Source organism: Ixodes scapularis, unplaced genomic scaffold, assembly GCF_016920785.2.
Source record: "Ixodes scapularis isolate PalLabHiFi unplaced genomic scaffold, ASM1692078v2 PGA_scaffold10__122_contigs__length_95168666, whole genome shotgun sequence".
Lineage (NCBI taxonomy): Eukaryota > Metazoa > Arthropoda > Arachnida > Ixodida > Ixodidae > Ixodes > Ixodes scapularis.
Window position 1 is genome coordinate 93,106,896 of NW_024609836.1, and position 20,522 is coordinate 93,127,417.

Genomic DNA, 20,522 nt, shown 5'->3' on the forward strand with positions numbered 1-20,522 from the left:
CAATTAAAAAGTCTTAAAATTTGTTTTTCTATTTATTTCGTATAGCCTGTCAATATATTCGTCGCGAATGGGCACGGCAGCTGTGGTTAGCTTGGTTCATCGAAGAAATATGTTACAACTGTCGCACAAAATGAGTTCTTTTCTAGCAGGTGCCACGTAGGTGAGGATTTGCTGGCCATCTGTGCGAATCTCGACAAGCGAAGGGAGGCTGTTTGCGGCAAGAAAACCGATCACCGGCTCTCGTGTGGGTTGACACTTTGCGATCGTCGGCGCCAGCCCAGACAGCTTCTGGGATTTGGGCGTTCCTCGGGTGGACCATCGAGTGATCTACACCCTGTTTTGAGCGTCTCCGAGGTACGCCCTTTCGAGAACACATACAAGACCCCTAAATACACTTCGCATGTTCTCTTGCCATTTGTGTTTTCGCCAATCTCGGCTTTTCTTGGTCGTACACACTGCGCTCACCCCGGACATCGGTTCTTCTCCGCATTTTGCACAGATATGTTATTGACGAACACCAAATTTCCGCACTATCAGTATTGATGACAGCGCTTGAACAACTTGTCGATCGTTTGTTTATGCAAACTGTGTCTCGATCAGTAACTCACCAGATGTAACCGATGTTTAATCTTGTGTCTGAACTATTGTCATGTTATGTTGTTATACCCCGCCCCGGTGGCACGCTAACAGGCGCACCAGCGCACGGGCTCTCGCCTTTCTGTCCTAGCCTCGCAAGCTACCTAGGGTAACACTTCCCCTGCAAATAGAGATTATTAATATTATTATTCCCCCCCAATACGAAATCGCTGTGAACCAATGAAAGCCACGGGAATGCAAGATCGTCCGCTTCTTCCGCAGGGGTTGCGGTGACGTCACGACGCAGAGCTTTGATTGGCTCCGGTTGGAAGGATAGTGGGTACACCTCACTGCTAGCTGCCTTGAGGTCTACCCACTATCCTTCCAATCAGAGCCAATCAGAGCTCTGCGTTCTGACATCACTGCAACCCCCCGCTCAAGGAGTGGACGAACTTGCGCTCCGCATTGATGTCACTGGCCGGTCCTAAGGTGGGGAGACTCCACCGCGTGCTTGGTACTTAGCGGTTCTGACGAGGTGGGGTACAGGTTGGGGTCACCTGCCTGAAGTTATATTAAAAGTTTCCGCGAACGGAGCGAGGTGTGATTGCCCGAAGCGCGATCTGTTTGGCTGCCTAGCTTGACAATCGTTTCGTATTGGACTTCCAAAGAGGAAACGGTGGGCAAGCTAGGCTGCGAAAAAGACCGCGCTTTGTGCGGTCACTCCTCCCTCCACTCGGGGAAACTACTATACATTCCTTGCATGTGACGTCATATGGCACCGTAACAGCCGCCATTGCTCCGTACCTTCTGCAGCATACATTTCATACCACAAATTTGTTCTTCTCGGCAACCCTTGCCGAGAAGCTGAAATCTGATTGTGATAAATGTATGCTGCAGAAATTATGGGCACAGGAGCATGGTACGGCTGTTGTGACGTCAATATGCAAGCCATGTATATTGTAATCTCACGCCTGAAGTTTCACCGAGCCTTGTAGAAACCGCCAAGCGCTCGCAGCATGCCGGCGGCGACATTTCATGGGCCGAGCGTTCATACCATGGTTGCATCATCGACTTCCTAAAAGTCTGATGTCACTAAGTCACTGGCAGCATGGCAACGGCGAGGATGTCTTTCAGTTGTCCTGCCTCTAGAGCGAGCTTTCTAGTTTCGCTGACACTTCGGTGATCCTCCAGCTTACACTAGCAGCCAATGCACAGCAGATGGCAACGAGCACATGCTGGGTGCCGGGCATCCGAAAGAGACTCCTTGCCGTTTATATCCTACCAGTGACTCTACATGATCAGGCAATGTCCTAGTAGAGGTGCGCGCCCTTCCCACATTGGTTGGTTTTTCAGCAGGCGACTCCCAGATTGCTAACATACTTCAGAAATGTGTGAACCAAAGTCTTAAAAGGCTAGGAATAACGGAGAAGATACGAGTGAGCTGGTGGACTTTCAACATCTTGCAAACCCGAGACTGTTGGCTTTGCTTTTTTTTTTTTTACTTATCTATCTGGAGCAGTGAGAGGATGCACAGTTGCAAACAAACAAGCATTTTGATTTTAAATCAGTGACATGAACAACTCAGCATAAACCAATGTGCATGTTGTGTCAAGAGATTTGTGCTTCTCTAATTCGCATCTATTGTTTTGATTACTTGCGAGTTTGAGTTATAAAGTTGGTTCTAATGTGCAGCCCCACATCACCCGATCCTTGACGTCAGCAAACCGGTTGCCGCGCTGGCCCGGTAACACCAACACAAGAGAACACTGCTGCCACCTGGACAAAGAGGAGACAAGCTTGTGGCAACTTGTGTTCTTGGCACTGCAAAGATGGAGGCAGCGTAAAAGGCAAGACAGTGAAGCGGAGTCCCAGCAATGTGCAATTAGGAGCGTCGCCTTTTTCTGGGGCCGGAGAATGGGTGTTGGTCATCCAAATCACACCGACAAACACAAATGTAATTTTGATGTATGGTAGTCCCAACATCAGCGCTACATCATGTGTCACTGCCACAAGCTCCGCCATGAGCAGGGTGCCGAATCTGGGCGGAATCATGCTAATGTCCTTTTTGCATTAGAAACCATATTGTTTATCAGCAATAGACCCTTTCAGAAATTCATTGCCATCTAGTGTCTCAAATGTTAGTGTAAATTTTTGTACGCTAATGGCGGTTAAAATTTAGCACCTATTCATCAACGGCAGACAAACAAATGTTGCGGTGTTCTTCGCTGTACAGTTGTTTCTCTGTTTGTTCTCGTTTCTATAGTATCAAGAAACTATCACTAAGTATGAGGCACTTAGTTGAGTAAACCTCCTGATAAAATTCACTACATGTCATTTATTGTCATGAGCTGTCTAGGCCGTGCCGAAGTCTAGTGTTTTAAGGATTCACATGAGACCCTCAAATGAGTAGCGCACAGAAGATTATAATTACCGTCATGCTGACATCAAACAAAAATACGGTGAACTAATGTCTGCAATGTTCAGGCTCCGCATCTGTGCCCGTCTTCAAATTCTTTTTTCACCAGCCATCAAAAGGCCAAAATTAGTATGTAGCTACAGGTTAAATACACTGAGATGATGATAGTTATAGAAGTGGCCAGACTAAATTTTGGAAAGAGTTTATTGCAACAGATCTCGGTGTCTTTAGAACAAAAAATTGTTACTTTTCTTTCTTTATCTTTCTTTTTCCGATTGACCGGGAGGTGGGCAGAGACTAAAGGCGTGATGCCTGACAAGGTCTCCGCCAACTTTTACAGTTCTAACACAGCAGTGTAGGGTACATAGCGTTTTTCACACAAAAATAATAGAGAAAAGAATCTATAAAGCTCTATACAACTCAGAAACAAAAACAGGATCAATTATCACACAATGGTTTTTTAACAAAGAATGATGGAATCAAAGTAGTCAGAAACACTTTTTTTGCACATAAAAAGAGAATGATCAAATATGGACATTATTTAATAAATATCAAATACATATGAGAACACAATGTCACTGCCGACCAAAAGTGTCTTTAGCCTTTTTATTGGAGTATATTGCAATTAAAATTTATTAGACCTTAATTAAAATCATCTGGTGGGCTAGTTGGTTATACATCTTGGTAAAATTAGTGCAAAGACAAGGGAGAAAGAACGTAGAGCGCTCTTTCCTGTCTCAACGTTTTTCCTCCCTTTGCGCTAATTTTACCTAGATCTATTAGACCTTCTGTATTGTTCAAAATTTTGGCGACTTGGAAGCTTGTTGTTTGTCTTCCATAATTTGTATGTATTTTTGGAGGTCATTTGATTCAATGTCTAAGTGGGTAATTGGTTGTGTTTTCTAATAGAATCGCGAAGATTTTTTTTTTTTGTGTATTATTTGTGACAATTTAAAATAATAAATTTGATTTACTTTAAGTAGACCATATTTGCTGAACGGCGGTTCAGTTAGGAGGTCTTGAGGCTTACCATAGTTTCCAAATAGTCGTAGAATTTTTTTTTGTAAGATGATCAACCTGTTACAATTTGTTGCCGATCTTGTGCCCCATGCTAAAATACATAACACAGTTTGGAGTAAAATAATGCGTAACATATATTCTTTTTTTGCCCACAAGGGTATGAGATTTCTCATCTTATAAATACATCCATTGGCTTGGGATAGCTCAGAACTCAGCTTATTTATGCGAGTGTTCTAAATTAAGTCTTGATTGAGCCACACACCAAGAAATTTTTGTTAAAAAACCTCCTCTATAATTTCATTTTCGAATGAAAGTGAGTGAGTGAGTAAATGAGACAACTACTTGCAACTGGATCATTTTTGGGGTCAAGTAACTGTAACCTAGCTGCCCTTTCTTACTAGTCTGGTTCACACACTTACGACGGCTTACAACCATGTGCCTTACAATCTCTCGTAACGAGAGAGCACACTGGCCCCACTTATCCGGTAGCCATGGAACACACAACATTTCCACATATTTCCTCATCATTCTTTCCTTCTTGGGTCGAAAAACTTTTGAGATTGTTATGATTGACCTTTTCTCATAGAGAAAACTTACATATTTGATATCGCAAATATGGCAAAACCTTCATTCTAGTGAAATGTACTTCCAGGGTGACCTTGTAGATCGTGCCAGCGTGTTCTCTCGTCGTAAGAGATCTAAAGAAATCGGACCTAAGCAAGATGCAATGGGCCTTACCTTTTACAGTCGTTCATCTTGCTAAGAAAGTAAAACATGTCGCTCGGACACTGGGCGGGACGCTTTTCTTTTCTAGGTCTTCCTTCCCTGTTTGCTGCTACTTTCCTGCTTTGTTTGTACTTAGGGGCGAGGTCAATAACGGCAGCAGCACTCCCAAACAGCGTTCTCGGAACGTGCCGGCGCCACGATGTCCCACCCGGAAGCGCCGGCCGGTCCGGATAGCCACGCCACGGAAGCCAGGGACGACGGCGCTTCCTGGGACAACCTGGAGTTCGAGGCCGACTGGCAGCAGGCGGCGTGTGGCAACGACGACGATGACTTCACGGATTTTGCTCAGGCCACGAGTAGCGAGCTGCCGGCAGACGACGGCTTTGCAGACTTTGCTGCCTTCGAGTCTGCGCCCAAAGAGGAAGAAGAGGACGAGTCGTGGACGGCCTTTGAGGCTACCACGGAGGTGACTCTGGGACACCTTGGAGGCTACCAGGTGAGAAGGAATGTTGCGTACTGGAACCACTTAGGAAGTTTTTTTGCGCTCTTTCGTCACTCTGGCAGGGCTCCGTAGAAGTCCCGCCCACAGCTAGGCTTTGGAAGCGTGACTCCTGAAAGATTTTGTATGTTGTACAGTCGTCTTATTAATACGGCCTCTGTTAATATGGATATCCCGCTATAGACTGACACGCTGCGTACAAACAAGTCGGCACTTGCTTACACCAGGTGTGGGCACTGTGCATGTGCAGAGACCATATTCATGTGGAGTGGAGCGTCTGCATATGTGCCAAGCCGACAACAGCGCCACCACAGCGGTGTGATGTCAGGGACGGGTGTTGGTGTAGATATAGACAGAATCTTTGGGGACAGTCTGAGTAAATATATGCACATTTTTGTTTCGTTAAATCAAAAAGTTGCACAGTTGTGTGACTTTTGGCAGCACTTTCCTCCTCTATATTTCTCCTTCCTCCCCAGTCCAGTTTTGGTTTCGAGCAGTTGCTTTTTTTTCCTTAATTAAAAATAAATGTATGCTGTAGCAAAATATTACTTGGTTAGTCTTCCGACACCATTAAAAATCGCCTCGCAAAAAATTAAAAAAAAATTTCTGAGGTATCGGACATCACTGGTCTCGTTTGATTTACCTGCATCAGACTACATCGGTGCAGAAACGTGCAGAGCAATGTACTTCTAGTTGCGTTTTGAGGTAGGCTGCACTCGTAAATCAAATACGGCGGTGTGCACTGAGTTCAGCTTGGGCAGGAGGTGCAGGTAAATCGAACAGGCCCACTGTAACACTTGTTACAACAGAGGCGGAGTTGTCTGGTGCCCATTCAGCTTTGGCTTATTTCTGGCTGACCAGTCAGTGAAAACTCTAATAGCCAAAAATCTCAATGCCGAATGAAAGTGGCGATGCAGGCTAGTTGATTTGTGACTAGAAAATGGAAGAAAAGAAATAAAGTACTCCAGACGAGCGCTGACTAGCAACAAATAAGTTCAGTTGTTATTCAGCGCTGGTCTTGCATACTTTCTGCGTCTTTTTGTGTGCTGTAGTAATATTTTTAGTCTTGATGCCGTGACGCACATGCATCTGTGTCTTTACCATTGGCTTTACAAACAACCGCCAGGATTGAAATGATCGTAACTGCCATGGCAGGTTTGTTGCATTCTTGCAGACATACACCAATTAGAGATGCTGCAAACTTCTTTCAAACTTGAGGAGAGAAGATCGAACCTCAGGTTTGAAGATTGTGTAATGAAATTGAGTGGAGTAGGATGTATTCCCCTAGTAAAGTATTTGACTCTGTCGTGGAATTGACAGGCTTTCTACAATAAAGGAGGCTAAGGCAGAGTGTCGTTTCTAGCAGGAACAAAGCTCCCCAGAGCAGCTGCTGAGGTTGGCCTACCCTGGTGGTGAAACCGGAGAGAGTGAGGTTGACCTCGACCCCACCAGCTTGCACACCAAGTGAGTAATCGACCCAGTGTTAGCGATGTTACCTAGGTCAGCGGTATTGGACATAGTAAATGCCCATTCACGCATACACCGCAGCACAACCTCACCGCTATTAGGAAATAAGCGCTGACCATGCTGCTCCAGTGCTGACATTGTGCTACTATCTTGGAAGAGCAGTGCATCATCAGTGCTAAATTACACTCCTGTCAGGGCTGCATGAGTGCTGTTCCTAGAGTTGATTTAGTGCTGCGATGGATGTGTAAACGAACCTTAACTTAGACGGGTCTCTCTTATCGGGCTTGAGGAACGTTATCGAGATTGTAAATCAGACAGGCCCTCTTTGTTGTGAGGAATGCTATCGGGGGCCGTAATTTAGACGGCTGCGAGGAACAGTACAAGCGTCATAATTTAAATGAGCCTTCCTTTGCGGTCGTCGGAGACGGTAACAGGGGCCATATTTCTTGACGGGCCTCCCTTCTTGGTCATCAAGAACAGTATCAAGGGCCGTAATTCCGACAAGCCTCCCTCGTCGGTTGGGGGAAAAAATAATTGGGGTGTGGGTATGTTTATACAGCCTGAACTTAGTCTGCTTCGACGGGCAACTTGTCTCTCAGCTGCAGATGAGAAATTTTGCTGGTGCAATACAACCGCTAGCCTGTGGTCTTTAGCATGCACCACGCAGTAGTGATACATGACCGCACGCCGGTACGATGCTCATCAAGGTCAAAACGGGCAGGGGTGGGGATTGAACCCAGGATCCCTATGTTATACAGCGCGAGCTTTCGCTCCACGTGCTCCGAGCTGATGTGCGCTAGCCCACTCGGCCACCGATGCCCCTTGTCGGTTGGGAGGAACGTGGGTGTGCGCTTTGCAGGCTTTGGCTGATTCTGCAGGACTTGGACCAGGCGACCTCGCTGCAATACCAGTGGAGCAGCTCTGGCTGCTGCCAGCACTTGCTGCACAGCCTCAACATTGACTCCAGAAACATTGTGAGCCCCCGCCCCTCTCTTATTTTCTTTCTCTATTCTTTTCTTTTGCTTTCTTTCTTTAGGTGCATGTCCTGGTCTCACTGATCCAGCTACCTAACACAGTATGCTCTTGGCTCGTCTGCTCTTGCCTGACAGCCGGGATAAGGTGTCGGTCGTTTTTCTGCCAACCGACTTGGTCAAAAGACTTCAAGGCGCAATGTCCTGAGGAAAGGCGAAACATTAATATGTGGAACTCTATGTGCCTTGGAAGTCGGTTCCAAGTTCATCTCCCACAGTACACTGAACAGACCAGACATCTAGATAGGAAAATGGCCTAAGGCATTGAATTTGTGTTCGAGGGAAGCGTCCTGGGCTTCTTTGTGGCGCCTGCAGCATGTCTCCGACTGGTGCGTTCACTGCATGCTTATTTTGTCGTCTCCGTTTCTGCCTGGTGACGTCACCATCGTCTTCTAATCCCATGGTTCACCAAGATACTGGCCATATGCCACTTCCGTCGTAGCTCACTCTGCAACTGACCAGCTGGTGTAAACTTCAACGGCAGACGCCGCAATGACAGTGACACTGGTGTCCACCCGCTTTTTTTGTCGACTCCTCTATGGCCAACTATGCCGGAATCACGATGTGCCGTACAACTGTACGGCAGTTCCTATGACACAATTCGTTGCCGTTTAGGGGGACACGTCGATGCGTGGGCGACGTGGGACGCCGAACACGCCCGTCGGGGATGCATTCCAGGCGCCATAGCTTCCCTGCAAACGATAGGCCAGCATGTGGGTCACATCCTCTATAGTCACTGACAAAATGAAAATGACGGGGCATTTTTCTTTTTATATACCCAGCCTATTGCATGCACTCGCAACATCCATACAATATTTCACCACTTATTCTACTAGCACTCAGCTAAAGAATTGGTTAGTGGGAGATTTGTTGGGAAATTTCAGATACTCCCATAAGAGAATTGGTCACATGGAATGTGTTCAATAACGCGGCAGAAGGACCTCGCGGAATCTCCCAAGTTCGTCGTTTCTGTGGCGCTTGAACATCCCAGAAATTGTGGTGCAAGCAAGCTCAAAAGGCCTAACGAAAGGGAGCAACCGGAAGTTGCTCGGGGCACGAAAGACTGCTCGCATTTGTAAATGCAAAGAGGGTCTATGAACTCAAACGTGCTGCTCTCGCGTGCCCCGCCGGCACGTTTGTTTTCGTTGGGGCGTGGTGGCGGGCAGCGTCGGCTTGTGTGCGGTGGCGGCGCTAACCCCCCATTGCCGGCAGACTAACCCCCGCGGTGCACTAACCCAGCTGCGTAACCCGTCGGTGCCCCTGTTTGCCTGCCACCTGGGCCTGCTGGAGCCGCAGCGGGGACCCGCGGACGAGGCGCTCGAGTCCCCGGCCCCCGAGGTAACTTGCATGCAGGATAACGCGCCAAACCAAAGCCAAAAAAAAACAAAAAAACTACTCGGTGTTTTAAATAGCTGCCAGGCTCTTTAAATCGACCGCAAAAATCGGTTTCTTAACACATCGCGCTACTTATTTGTGCAGCATTGCCCACAGGTGGTGCATTTTTTCTATAAAATTTACAGAGAGCGAATTACCTGAGAAAAAAAGTAAGAAAAGAAAAAGGCTCAAGCCGTATGGAAATGCAGCAAAGCCATTGGTCTTGAAACCACAAGGCGCCCTATTGTTTGAAGATAGGTGGCTTCGCTGCGTTTTCATAAGAGTTAAGCCTTTTTCATTATTTACTTTTTCCTCAGGTAAGTTCACCCTTTGCGCATTTTATAGAACAAATGCACCACCTGTGGGCAACGCTGCACAAAATCGTAGCGCGATAGGTTAAGAAATCGATTTTTGCGGTCAATTTAAAGAGCCTGGCCGCTATTTGAGACACCCGGTATTTTTCTGCAAACCACGACGAAGAGGTTAGAAGATTGGTAGAAATTATCTAGGGAAAATTAAATGAAACACAACTAACTAGCACGACTAGGGGACGGGTGTTTCGAAAAAAAAAAGAAAGCCGTATACAACTCCCTGTAACGCCGAATTAGAGCGCAGCTCTTGAGGAGGAGGAGGAGGGTGTTGAGGGTCGCATGTTCTCGGGGGAGGGGGGGGGGGGGGGGGTGTCACGTGGCTTCACGGTTACACCGACGGCGTCGCCGCTCAAGCCGAAAACAGGCGCCTAAGAGCTGCGCTCTACAAATTGGGACTTCCTCTTATGTGGCTTCGACCCAAAACCTTAATCCTTTCTCCCAGTGGGCCCGGTGTTGGTGTAACACCGCTAAGGCTTGGCCGAGGAAAATAGGCGACTCCCTCTACGAGGGGGCGGTGGTGGGGGTTGCATGTTTTTATTACGGTGATAGCTGTAAGGACGTCCATTGTTGATGTCATAGTTGGCGTTGTAGGAAGTCAGTCGTCAATGTTACCGAATCCTCATAAACGATTGCTTGCCACTTACGGGAATTTAACATGGGTGCACTGCATGCGAAGTGAGAGGCGTTACCACTGTGCTACGCCACGCCCTTAACTTAACAACCCGCTCTAAACTTGTTTTTTTTTTTTTTGTAGTACTCGATGCCCACTGCATGTGCTCTCTGGCAAAAAAAAAAAAAAAATAGCCGGTAACAAAATGCTGTTGTAGCACTGTCAATGTCAGAAGCTCGTGCCAGGAGACGTGGTGTCAGGCACTCAGGAAAACAAAAAGAAACAAAAGCGTTTGCAACAAAATGGTCAGATTTCTGTTTTTGTTAGACACTTTTGTTCACACACCCCACGGTGCATGAACGCAACTCCGATGCCCAATGACTTCGCCGTGACGTGTCACGATCAGAGTGTCGAACCGAAATTGTTATCAGTTCGGTTCTGCTTCAGGTTTACTGCTTTCGGTTCAGTTGGTTCACACCGGTTTGAACCGGTAAATTGAGAATATATTTCCCGCATTGTTTTGGCAATAGCCACTATTTTCGCGGTGAAACAAATAACTATATAGTTGTTTATCATTCGTACAATCCATTTTTATTTACAGGTACCAGAAATAAGGAATTGCATTATTTAGTTTCGATGCAACACTAAAAGAAAGCCTAAATTAACAAGCTGTTGTGTTTGTACGACTCAGCATTCATTTCACCTCAGTCACATATATTTTACCTGATTTGAAAGGTTGACCTGAAATGAGGTCGGTCCCCTAAAAGATCCGTGATTGGTACAACTTTTTGCGTCACAGTATTACAGGATCACAGTATCCTGACGTCGAGGCAGTGCTTCTGCAGTGGCTGAAGCAAGTCAGAGCAGCTAACCTTCCAAAGACTACTGCATTGATGATAGATAAGGCTGACACTCTGGCCTTGCAAATGGGGTACACAAACTTTGGTTGCAGCAGCGGCTGGTTGACCGCTTCAAGAAGCAAAACGTGATATTGAAGCCAATACACGGTGAAGGCAGTACAGAGGGCGATGCAGCTGTGGATCTCTGGCGCAGCCACCGACTCGCTGAGCTTCAGAAAACCTACCATGAGAAAGATACTGTAAACGACTTATTTTTCGCGGGCTCAATATTTCGCGATTTAGGTCAAAGCTGAAGTTTTGGAATAATTCGCGGGTTCTAATTTTTGCGACGCGGTGGAATCCCAGTATAGGTTCCAATATGTTTACATTTTTTTGGAATTGTTTGCAGGACCTATTTTTTGCGAATTCTAGGCGATTCGCGAAAATTAGGCCCTCACGAAAATTAGCTGTTTTCAGTATCTTCACCCTGGATGAGGCGGCGCTCTTCTACATGATGCCGCCCAGTTGCACTTTCGCTCCGAAAGGAGAAGCGTGCACCGGAGCGAAACAGCGGAAGGACAGATTAACTATCCTTTTTGGGTCGAATGCTACTGGCGAAGAGAAGCTGCCACTTCTGGTGATCAGCAAAGCACAGAAACCCGTGTGCTTTCACAATGCTCGGCTGCCGAAGGGTGTGATCTACCGGTCGAACAAGATGGCGAGGATGACGGCTGCCCTCTTTGAAAAGTATGTCCGCACGCTGGATTGGAAGCTACAGAGAAATCAGAAAAGTTATCTTCATCGTGGACAACTGCCCGACACACAGAAGGATGGACAACCTGAAAGCGATTACGATGGAGTTTCTTCTCGCAAGCATGACGTCCGTTCTCCAACCGACGGACCATAGAGTCATCAAAATCACCCGGAAGCTCTACAGGGAAAGTCTCCTTCGGCGAATTTTGTTGTCAGAGGACAATGAAAAAGGATACCAGGTCGACCTCCTCGGTGCAGTGCATCTCATCGACAGTGCCTGGGAACAGGTTCTGCCATCGTCGATCGCAAACTGTTTCCCTCATGCGGGTTCTCTCGCGCCACAAGTTCGTCGAAGCCAGAGACACAAGAGTTCAGAGTCTGCGACGAACTCTGCAACAAAGTGCGCCGACTACCCGGTTCTGCCGACCGTGGTGCAGACGGAGACATTGACTTCGAATAGTGCACTCTGTACGAAAATGACGTTCGAGTAATTGGCGACATGACCGATGCCGAAATTATCGAAATCGCTCAAGGCGAACAAAATGACGAAGAGCCTGGGGAAACTCCGACGTCGGCTGAGACGCGGAATATGCTCCTCTTGCTGAAATACAAGGTTGAATGCGACGTCGGCGAGGAACGGCTGATGTCTCAAACAGCCTGAAGATGCTTTTTTGAAGCCATGCACGAACTCCAAGCAAGAGAGCATCACAGCGTTCTTTGGCGGCGAGTGATTGCGATAGATGGAAAGTCAGCCCACTACATTTTTGTTTCGAAAAGTAAGGCAGGGCTAAAATGGTGCACCCGTTGCTTGCAAAATTTGTACCAGGTACGCTTGTACTTCTAGTTTGCTTTCTTTAATAGAGCCTGTGCTGTTGCTGCAATTGTTAGAAGTTTTGGCACAATGTGTGATCGGAAGTGTGAAAATTTTTGCACTTTGCTTATCTTGAAATTTCGCTTATCTCAAATTTTTGCACGGTTTTTATGACTTTAAATTAACGAGGAATTGCAGTGTTGAACCAGGGTTGGGCAGAAATACTCAAAAATGTATTCGGAAATACAAATAATACTGGGACACATTGAAATAGTAGCTAAAGTACCGATACTAAGATATATCTGTAAAAATGTATCGTGATACATATCGGAAATACATTTTAAAAAGAGGAAAAAAGTATTTGGCAATACAAATACAGGAATACATTTTAGGGAGGGCAGAAATACAAATACAGAAATACTGATAGTGCAATACATTTTCCAAATTTTTTGAGACGCCAACTGAGATGAAGCTTGAAGTTTGAAGTGGAAGTTTTCGATCCCGAAATTACTTTCCTGTAGGCTTGGCACTTTGCCTTGAAGGTAGTGGTTTCGGACGACAAGGAGTCTTCAATGGGCCCAAAAAAACGTTCCATGAAGGGCTGACCAGGGTCCTTTCCATGACATCCTGTCTCTCTGACGAGGGAATCCTGTCAACATTGATCACATGATGTCACGGTGGAATGAACTAGTATTTTTTATCTGTAGGTGTGGCCTTGTACATGAAACCACGCTGCTGTATGAAAGGACAATACATACTTTCGTTGTAGGTTACCTAGTTGAAGATCGTGCATGCAGTGTCATTTGGAATTTTTGATAATAGCAGACCACCTGAAGCATCTTGGAATACAGTTGAACCTCGATTTAGCGAAGTCACCGGGACCCCCTAATTATTTCGTTAAATCGGGAACTTCGTAAAGTCGAGAAAGACATTCTTCGGGATAGGCTGCGCGGGGAATTCGAATTTGTTCGTTAAATCGGGAAACTCGTAAAATCGGGCTTCGTTAAATTGAGGTTCAACTGTACATGTCTTATCTTCTGTTACGGTTGAAAAAACGATACGGTAGCATCCCTGTTCTGAAGGTCCTTACTACCGACCCTCCGCCACCGACGCACGGATTGCAGTCCTCAAGTTTTGCCTAGCATTATCCAAACAGAGACCTCGTGGATTCCGAGCTGATATTGCCGGCACAGGTGCGAGGTGTCTGAGAAACAGCGGTGTCGAGACGAGTCGCGGGAGTATGTAGTCTGGAATGGCACAGCGAGGCCACTTCTTGCCTCCTTCTGGGTTTCGGATCACCAGAGCAGCGGGTCACGTTCACGTCGGCTGATGACGTACCCTTGAGCCGTGCAATGTTACGGGCGCAGCCGCAGATGCATTCGAATATGTGTTGAACTTCACAGCGTGAGTCTTCCTACTACTTCAAGTCAACCATTGTCAGGCTCGTGCTGCAACGGAATGTGACTCAGCTTTGCCGGCTGGGTGTACTCTGTACGCTAAGGTGAGAGAGACAGTTAGCAGCGGGCATTGGATGCCAGCAAACAATGACTCAAGAAATCCCTACCTAAGGACGTGCGGCAGAAAATGCTCTGACTCCACTCCTGGCACGCCACCTGGTTCGAGTCCCCGAATACGCAACACTTCTCTGAAGAGAGAAGAGGACGCATAGAAAAATAGTTTGCAGAATCAAAAGGAACCTTGGTCAGCATAGTAACAATGCCCCAGCATCTCCTTGACTCTAGTGCCCTCAGAAGAAAAAAAAAAAAAAAAAAATGTGTTCGGACTTGTTTTTTTTTTTTTTTGCGGGGGGGGGGGGGGGGAGTATTTCTCAAGAAATGTAACGAAATACATTTCATCCTGATTGTATCGCGATACAAAGAAACATTCAAATTGTATTTCGATACAGGAATACAGATACTGGTGAAAAAAATGTATCGCGATATAGAAATACAGATACGAAATGTATTTCTGAAATACTATCGCGATACTGCCCAACCCTGTGTTGAATCTCGGATTAATAAGTCACGTTTAGTCCTTTTAATGCTTCTATTCTCGGCGACAATTTTCTAGAGCAGTTCAGCAATATCAAAAACATGTTCGGGGCCCTCAGTGATGTGTACATGTAAAATAGGTTGTACAACAATTTTTGTACTTTCAGTATATACCGCTAAGAACTAATCTCTGATATTGATCACTTTCAAAAACACCCATTAGTTTTTCTTTCCGTGCAATGGCAGATGCAGAGAAAATAAAGGAAAAAAAACAGCTTTCCCCTCCCCAACTTGCAATTAGAACGAGTGGCCACATGATCCGACACTAATTATATACCGGCAGCATTCGTCATTGCCATACGCTGGGGTTGGCAAAGCATAGAGCGTGGGCTAAGCTTCAGACGTTGTTAGAGTACGGCTATTCCCATCTTTGAACACGAGCCATTACCCGAATTTTCGCAATACCGATTTTCATGAACCCAAGCACTCGACTGAAGCTCATGACAATAGAGTATGTCACAGTGTCACGTGACTCGTGGTGCTAAGTCGTGATGTGTGACGTCACGGTGTCAATAACGCTAATAAATTTAGTGACATTCTCAATCTAAGTCTACTTAAGGCAGTGAGTCACGTGACGTCACGGGGCCACGTGACGTGACATTACTTGACAGCATGTCCTGACACCATGATGTCTTGTGACACATGATTAATCATAGTGCCAATGCAAAAGTGCCACGAAAACCCACAATTTCTCGTTCATTGCAATTCTGTATGTGACGATTTATTAGTACATAGAAATACAGCTGCCAATTTTTTATTCTCCAATCTTCATTTTGTGATAGTAACAAAAAAGAAAAAAAAATTACCATGAACCGTTCTGAACCGGTTACTGTTATATTTTTTTCTGATTCAGTTACGGTTCAGTTCTAAGACGGCGGCGAATATTTTGGTTGGGTTCAGTTCCAGTTCGGTTAAAAATAACGGTTTAGTTCCGAATTTTGGTTTGGCACTCTGGTCGAAGCTGTCGCTGTGACTTTACTGTAAATTAGCACAAGCTTGCTCAATTTTTTTTTTTTTTTTTTTTTTGTCTGATCCCCTAAAGGTCATTTTGGTGATATCCTACACTCCCTGGTGATAGTTACAAAAATGCAGAGGGGAAGGAAGTTGGTTTAGAAAGACAGGGGGAAGAATCTTGATTTGGGTGGTGCAAGCTACACCCCCGTTATAAAGGGTACAGCTGTTAACATCCATCCATCCATCCATCCAACCACCATGATTAAGCCGAAACATTATCAATCTTATCACTTGCCAGTGAAACCGAAAAATAATCTTTGCTGTTTTCGGTTTTACCCAAAAAAAATTGTGCAGTGTAACTTTTCTTTTTTTTTTTTACACATTTTTAGGTACTGTGTTTGAGCCTTCAGCCAAATGACCATACGAACCTTAGCGCATTAGAACCTTCCATACAAAAGGTTCTAATGCGCTAAAGCATAACCACACATGCTTTAGCGCATTCGAACCTTCCCCTGCTGGGGACAAGAGAACTTACACACACTCAGGTCGTCTGCCACATTGGGGTTCCCACACCCTGTTAAGTGTTACCTGCATAGCCCAAAACAGGCTCATTGTTTTGGTTCCACACAATTTATGAACATTTCACTGCATTGCTCTTTTAATATTTAACATTTTGACAAAAGGGAACATGGTTTCTTTTTTGCTGCCTTCAATTTTTTTTTCTAGCATGGAAATATGAGCCGCTTCAAACTGGTATGAGCCATTAATGTTTTTCTCGGGGCTGAGTGGACCTGGACCATTTTCCTTGAACCGAAACAAACACTATTTGGGTTCGACACTGTTCCTACGCCTAAAGTGCTGTCTGCCGGCATGTGGCAAGAGAGTAGTCGGCTACGGGAAGCACTCATTGCAATTAGGTATGTAGACTGGAGTAGCTCCGACACACGACGTGGAGCAGGACAAATCCAAGACGACAACAGGTCTGAGGCTACCCGCGCCTTCACGCGTTAGGGTTGTATGCCTTGGCTGCCCGACCTGCGCATTGCTCTAGTTGTGTCTGTGGTAAGGTGTTCGGCTTTCATCTTCCCCCTCTGCACAGGATTGCATCCCACCAGCCCAGTTTGACTGGACATCGAGTGGCCTGGTCAACCCCCTGGAGCAGCCGAGCAGCTCCAGCCTGCTCGACCTCGATTTTCTCACGGCACTTTCCTCCTCTTCTGCTCGGACAGACGCCACTTCCACCGGTCCCGTCACCAACGGTGGGGACCTCCTCTGGAAATTTGTTGCAAGGGACCACAGAGAAGGCAGTGTTCTTTGCAACTGAGCAAGTGTGATGTCTTTTAAAATTGAGAAGTGCATGTGCTTTCAAACGTAGGAAGTTTGAGGTCTTTTAAACCTAAGATGGCACAAGGCCCTTAAAGCCTAGACAGTGTCAGGTTTTTGAAGCCTCTGAAGTGCAAGGTCCTTGAAGGGTAGGTAGTAACAGTGCCAGGTCTTTGCAGACTAGAAGGTGCAAGGTTTTTGAAGCCTAGATAGGTGCCAGGTCTTTGAAGCTTAGAAGGTGCAAGGTCCTTGAAGCCTAGAAAGCACCATGTCTTGATCCCTGGAACCTAGGCAGTGAAATGTCTTTGAAGCCTAGAAAATGCCAGGTCTTTGAAGCCCAGGAGATGCAACGTCCTTGAAGCCTAGACAGTGCCAGGTCTTTGAAGCCTAGGAGTTGCAAAGTCCTTAGCCTAGACAGTGCCATGTCTTTGAAGCCGAGAAGGTGCAAGGTCCTTGAAGCCTAGAAAGCACCAGGTCTAGGTTTTTAGAACCTAAGCAGTGAATTGTCCTAGAAGCCTAGAAAGTGCCAGATCTTTGAAGCCCAGGAGGTGCAACGTCCTTGAAGCCCAGAAAGTGCCGGTTCTTTGAAGCCTAGGAGGTGCAAGGTCCTTTATGCCTAGGAAGTACCAGAACTTATGAAGGCCTTTGCACAGTGTTTCTGCTTGCCACTGCCCCAAACGGCAGAAGGTGCGTGACTGTCCATGGCCTCTCTCTCCCCCCACCGAGCAGGGCTGGACGAAGAGCTGGTGTGCCCACCAGAGGGGGTACCCTCTGTGCGGGGGGCCTGCCGGCTGCAACAGCTTCTGGCCTCTAACGTCCCCACCCTGGCCCCTTCGCTGCAGCCCAGGAGCAAGCCCCCCCTGCTCAGCGGGGACGCCCAGCGTCTACTGGACTCCCTGCCAGACCTGACCTTTATGCAGGCTGCCGTGCTCATGTTCCCCGTTCGCCTCGACAGTTGACCTCCAGAAACACGCCTGCTGGTGCTCTTTGTGTTCGTTACAATACCCCTCGTGATTCCGACCTGGGTTCCCCGCCGTTGGCTGCAAGGCTCTTCCTGCTGCACAGATTCCAGGCTCAAATGCTTGCTTGGAGGAACGTGGGAGGCCAGTGTCTTGTGGTACCCGCATGTCTCCAAGAGTGTGGTAAAGGGGTCCCTGGAACCAGCTTGTGTCCAAGGGTGTGGCAAAGAGGTCCTTGGCAAGTGAATAAACCAAAAGATGGTGTAGAACAGAGGTGACTGTTCATAGCACCCGAGACCATTCCATCTTTTGTGAAAACATGTTTTAGCGACGAGACCTCTTGTCTGGCATTTGTGGACTTTTCCGGACTAAGCTGCCTCCTGACTTCCTGTGAGCTCCATTAGAACAGTGTGTGTCTTTGAAGTGCATCTGCTCTCCGCTTGGTTGCATTTCTGCAATGGATCCCGGTGCCCTTGCTGCCCCCATGTGTCTACTGGAGGCTCCTTCAATAAAGTCTAAAGACTTAACGTCGCTCCATTACTGAATCGGATTTAGGACTATTGCAGCCGATCGTGAACAGTGAATCAAAGGTTCCCCTTGAAAGCTATGAAAATACTCATAACATGATATACTAGTATGGTGCTCATAGCCAACATTGCACAGCATACCCTTCCAGAACTTTAAACTGTAGAATTTATTAGCGTGCATTGTCGATATTAAGGAGTTTTACGATAGCGTACGCAAAGATTAGCGTCATCACCACTGCGCATACACTGAACGCTAACCATGTTTTGCGCTTTGCGTACACTATTTCTCGGAAATTGCGTGCACTATTTCTCGGAAATTGCGTGCGTATGCAGAGCCTGCGTTCCTCAAAGGAGGATTCGTGACGCACAAGTTGACTAAAGCCAGGACGAGCACAGTTAGAAAGTGGTGGCTCCCAGGACCACAGTGAATGTGGCTCTATACAAACCACAGAATCGGACAGCAACGTTCAAAAGTTCTGAATGACCAGTGTTGTCAGATTGCGCACTTGAAAACTCCCCACAACCACATTAGAAAGTTCCTATTTGTCCCTACTTCTGTCCCTACAGATTAAAAAAGTTCTTGTATTTGATTTATTTTGTTCATAGCTCTCAATTCTGGGGCTATTTTTAACAAACATGCTTTATGGTCTCTCTTGGAGCAATTACAACCACTTTATATAGCTTTTTATTGGATCCTCCAGGTTTGTAAAAAGCCAAACTAGGCATTGAATAAAAAAAAATTGCAGAGTTTGCATAATATACTGTGAAGTCTGGTTGACATGTGAAAACTCTGATAATATTTTAATGTATTCAGGTCATTAACGTAGACAACGCTAGGTTACACAGGGACCACAGTTGCATCCTTTTTTGTTTAATGAAATTTGAAAACTAAGTCTTGATGACGGGTCCACAGCCATCACTAGGTCAGGTAAATGTTGCTTGCTCTTACAAAACTTCAGGCACCTTTCCTTTCCTTTGAAGTTCTTGTACAACTCCGCTTGTGATTCTACAGCAAGGACTATGTGATGGATAATGTTAATGTTGTTTTCGTTGATGTCAGTGCAAGGAGCAAGCTTTTTCATTTTTGCTGTTTGTTAACAGTAAATTGGAGCTTTTTTTTTAGTTTTGGCATTTCGATCCCCACAGAAAGAAAGGACTGACTTTTCCTGAAGGAGGGCCTTAAAAATTCGCAGGGTTTCTTCTGTCATCCCTAAGGATCCCAGTGATATCGAACCTCCGAAGACAGAGCGCTCTATGACGACGCACTTTTGACGCCGTTAATCTCGCGGCTTGTCGCACGCCCACTCTTCACCGTTGCCCGAGCGAGGGTGTCCTCTTTTCCCGCTGGGTTTGCGCTGCGCGCGTGCCACTGCCGATTTTGGCACAAGTAACGCCATCGCGTGGTCCAGTGGCGAACTGTGGGTTTTGGTACTTTTCGTGTTGCTGACGTGTGTTCGCTCAAGGACTGAACGATGAGACCTATAAGGCTTTCGCCTTAATAGTGGTCTTTAATGGCTCGGGAGAGCCACAGCATTGCAGAAAGGCAACAGCCCGTACCATAAAGGCCCGCGGTACCTTTTCGTTTTCAGCGAAAAACCAAGGAAGTATTTACCATTCCACCTGCTTATTGTCAGGACATGGCAATAGATACAAAAATAAACGCTCGTAAAAAATGTCGGTGCCGCGATACGCACCAAAAGCGCAAACAAAGATATAAGAAATAATTAAAGAAAAGTGTTGCGCGAATTTTCGGATAGTACATAGTTTCGAATAATTCGATATTTCTGAGATGAACTCTGATATCAGTATTTTTCGGAGTGTTCACCGCGGCGGGTTAGCCCCGTTCAGCGCTCTTCTTACCGAGCACTGGTGCACTGCGGGAGAAGCAACGCCCGCAGAAGCGATCTCCGCGGGTATTGCTTCTCCGCAGTGCACAGGTGCTCGATAAGAAGCGCGCTCAACGGGGCTAACCCGCCGCGGTCGACACTTTTGTACTCGATGAGGGGAGGGGGCCCGAGCTTCCCCCGGGGTATTTCTCGGCCCTCAGAGTAGGAGTTCCCAGTCTGCAAGTACCATTCGCCAAAACTGATCATTCTGGCTCGGTCGTGATTACGGTACGGTGGACGTTTCGTGTGCTCGTCCAACCCGTCAGCAGCCACTGGCTAGGGTCAGTATGGCTAGGGTTGGCTGTAGTTGCGTCCTCGTGCGTCCGCGC

At 46.5% G+C, this 20,522-nt stretch overlaps 1 protein-coding gene across 6 annotated transcripts; it reads left to right on the forward strand.

Moving 5' to 3' along the window:
• The first annotated feature begins 40 nt into the window (after positions 1–40).
• Positions 41–18,307, forward strand: LOC8030279 (aftiphilin). Of its 6 annotated transcripts, none has more exons than XM_040219812.2 (8): positions 41–354; positions 2,269–2,423; positions 4,912–5,234; positions 6,601–6,701; positions 7,564–7,678; positions 8,975–9,073; positions 16,598–16,757; positions 17,551–18,307. In XM_040219812.2, exons 3-8 carry the CDS (start codon positions 4,938–4,940, stop codon positions 17,778–17,780), a joined length of 1,002 nt encoding a protein of 333 aa, XP_040075746.1. In that variant the 5' UTR covers positions 41–354; positions 2,269–2,423; positions 4,912–4,937; the 3' UTR covers positions 17,781–18,307. The 6 variants fall into 6 exon arrangements, with proteins under 6 accessions (XP_040075746.1, XP_040075749.1, XP_040075747.1 ...); XM_040219813.2 differs by having other exon boundaries at positions 53–354; positions 6,604–6,701; XM_040219815.2 differs by lacking the exon at positions 8,975–9,073 and having other exon boundaries at positions 45–354.
• The last annotated feature ends 2,215 nt before the right edge of the window (positions 18,308–20,522 follow it).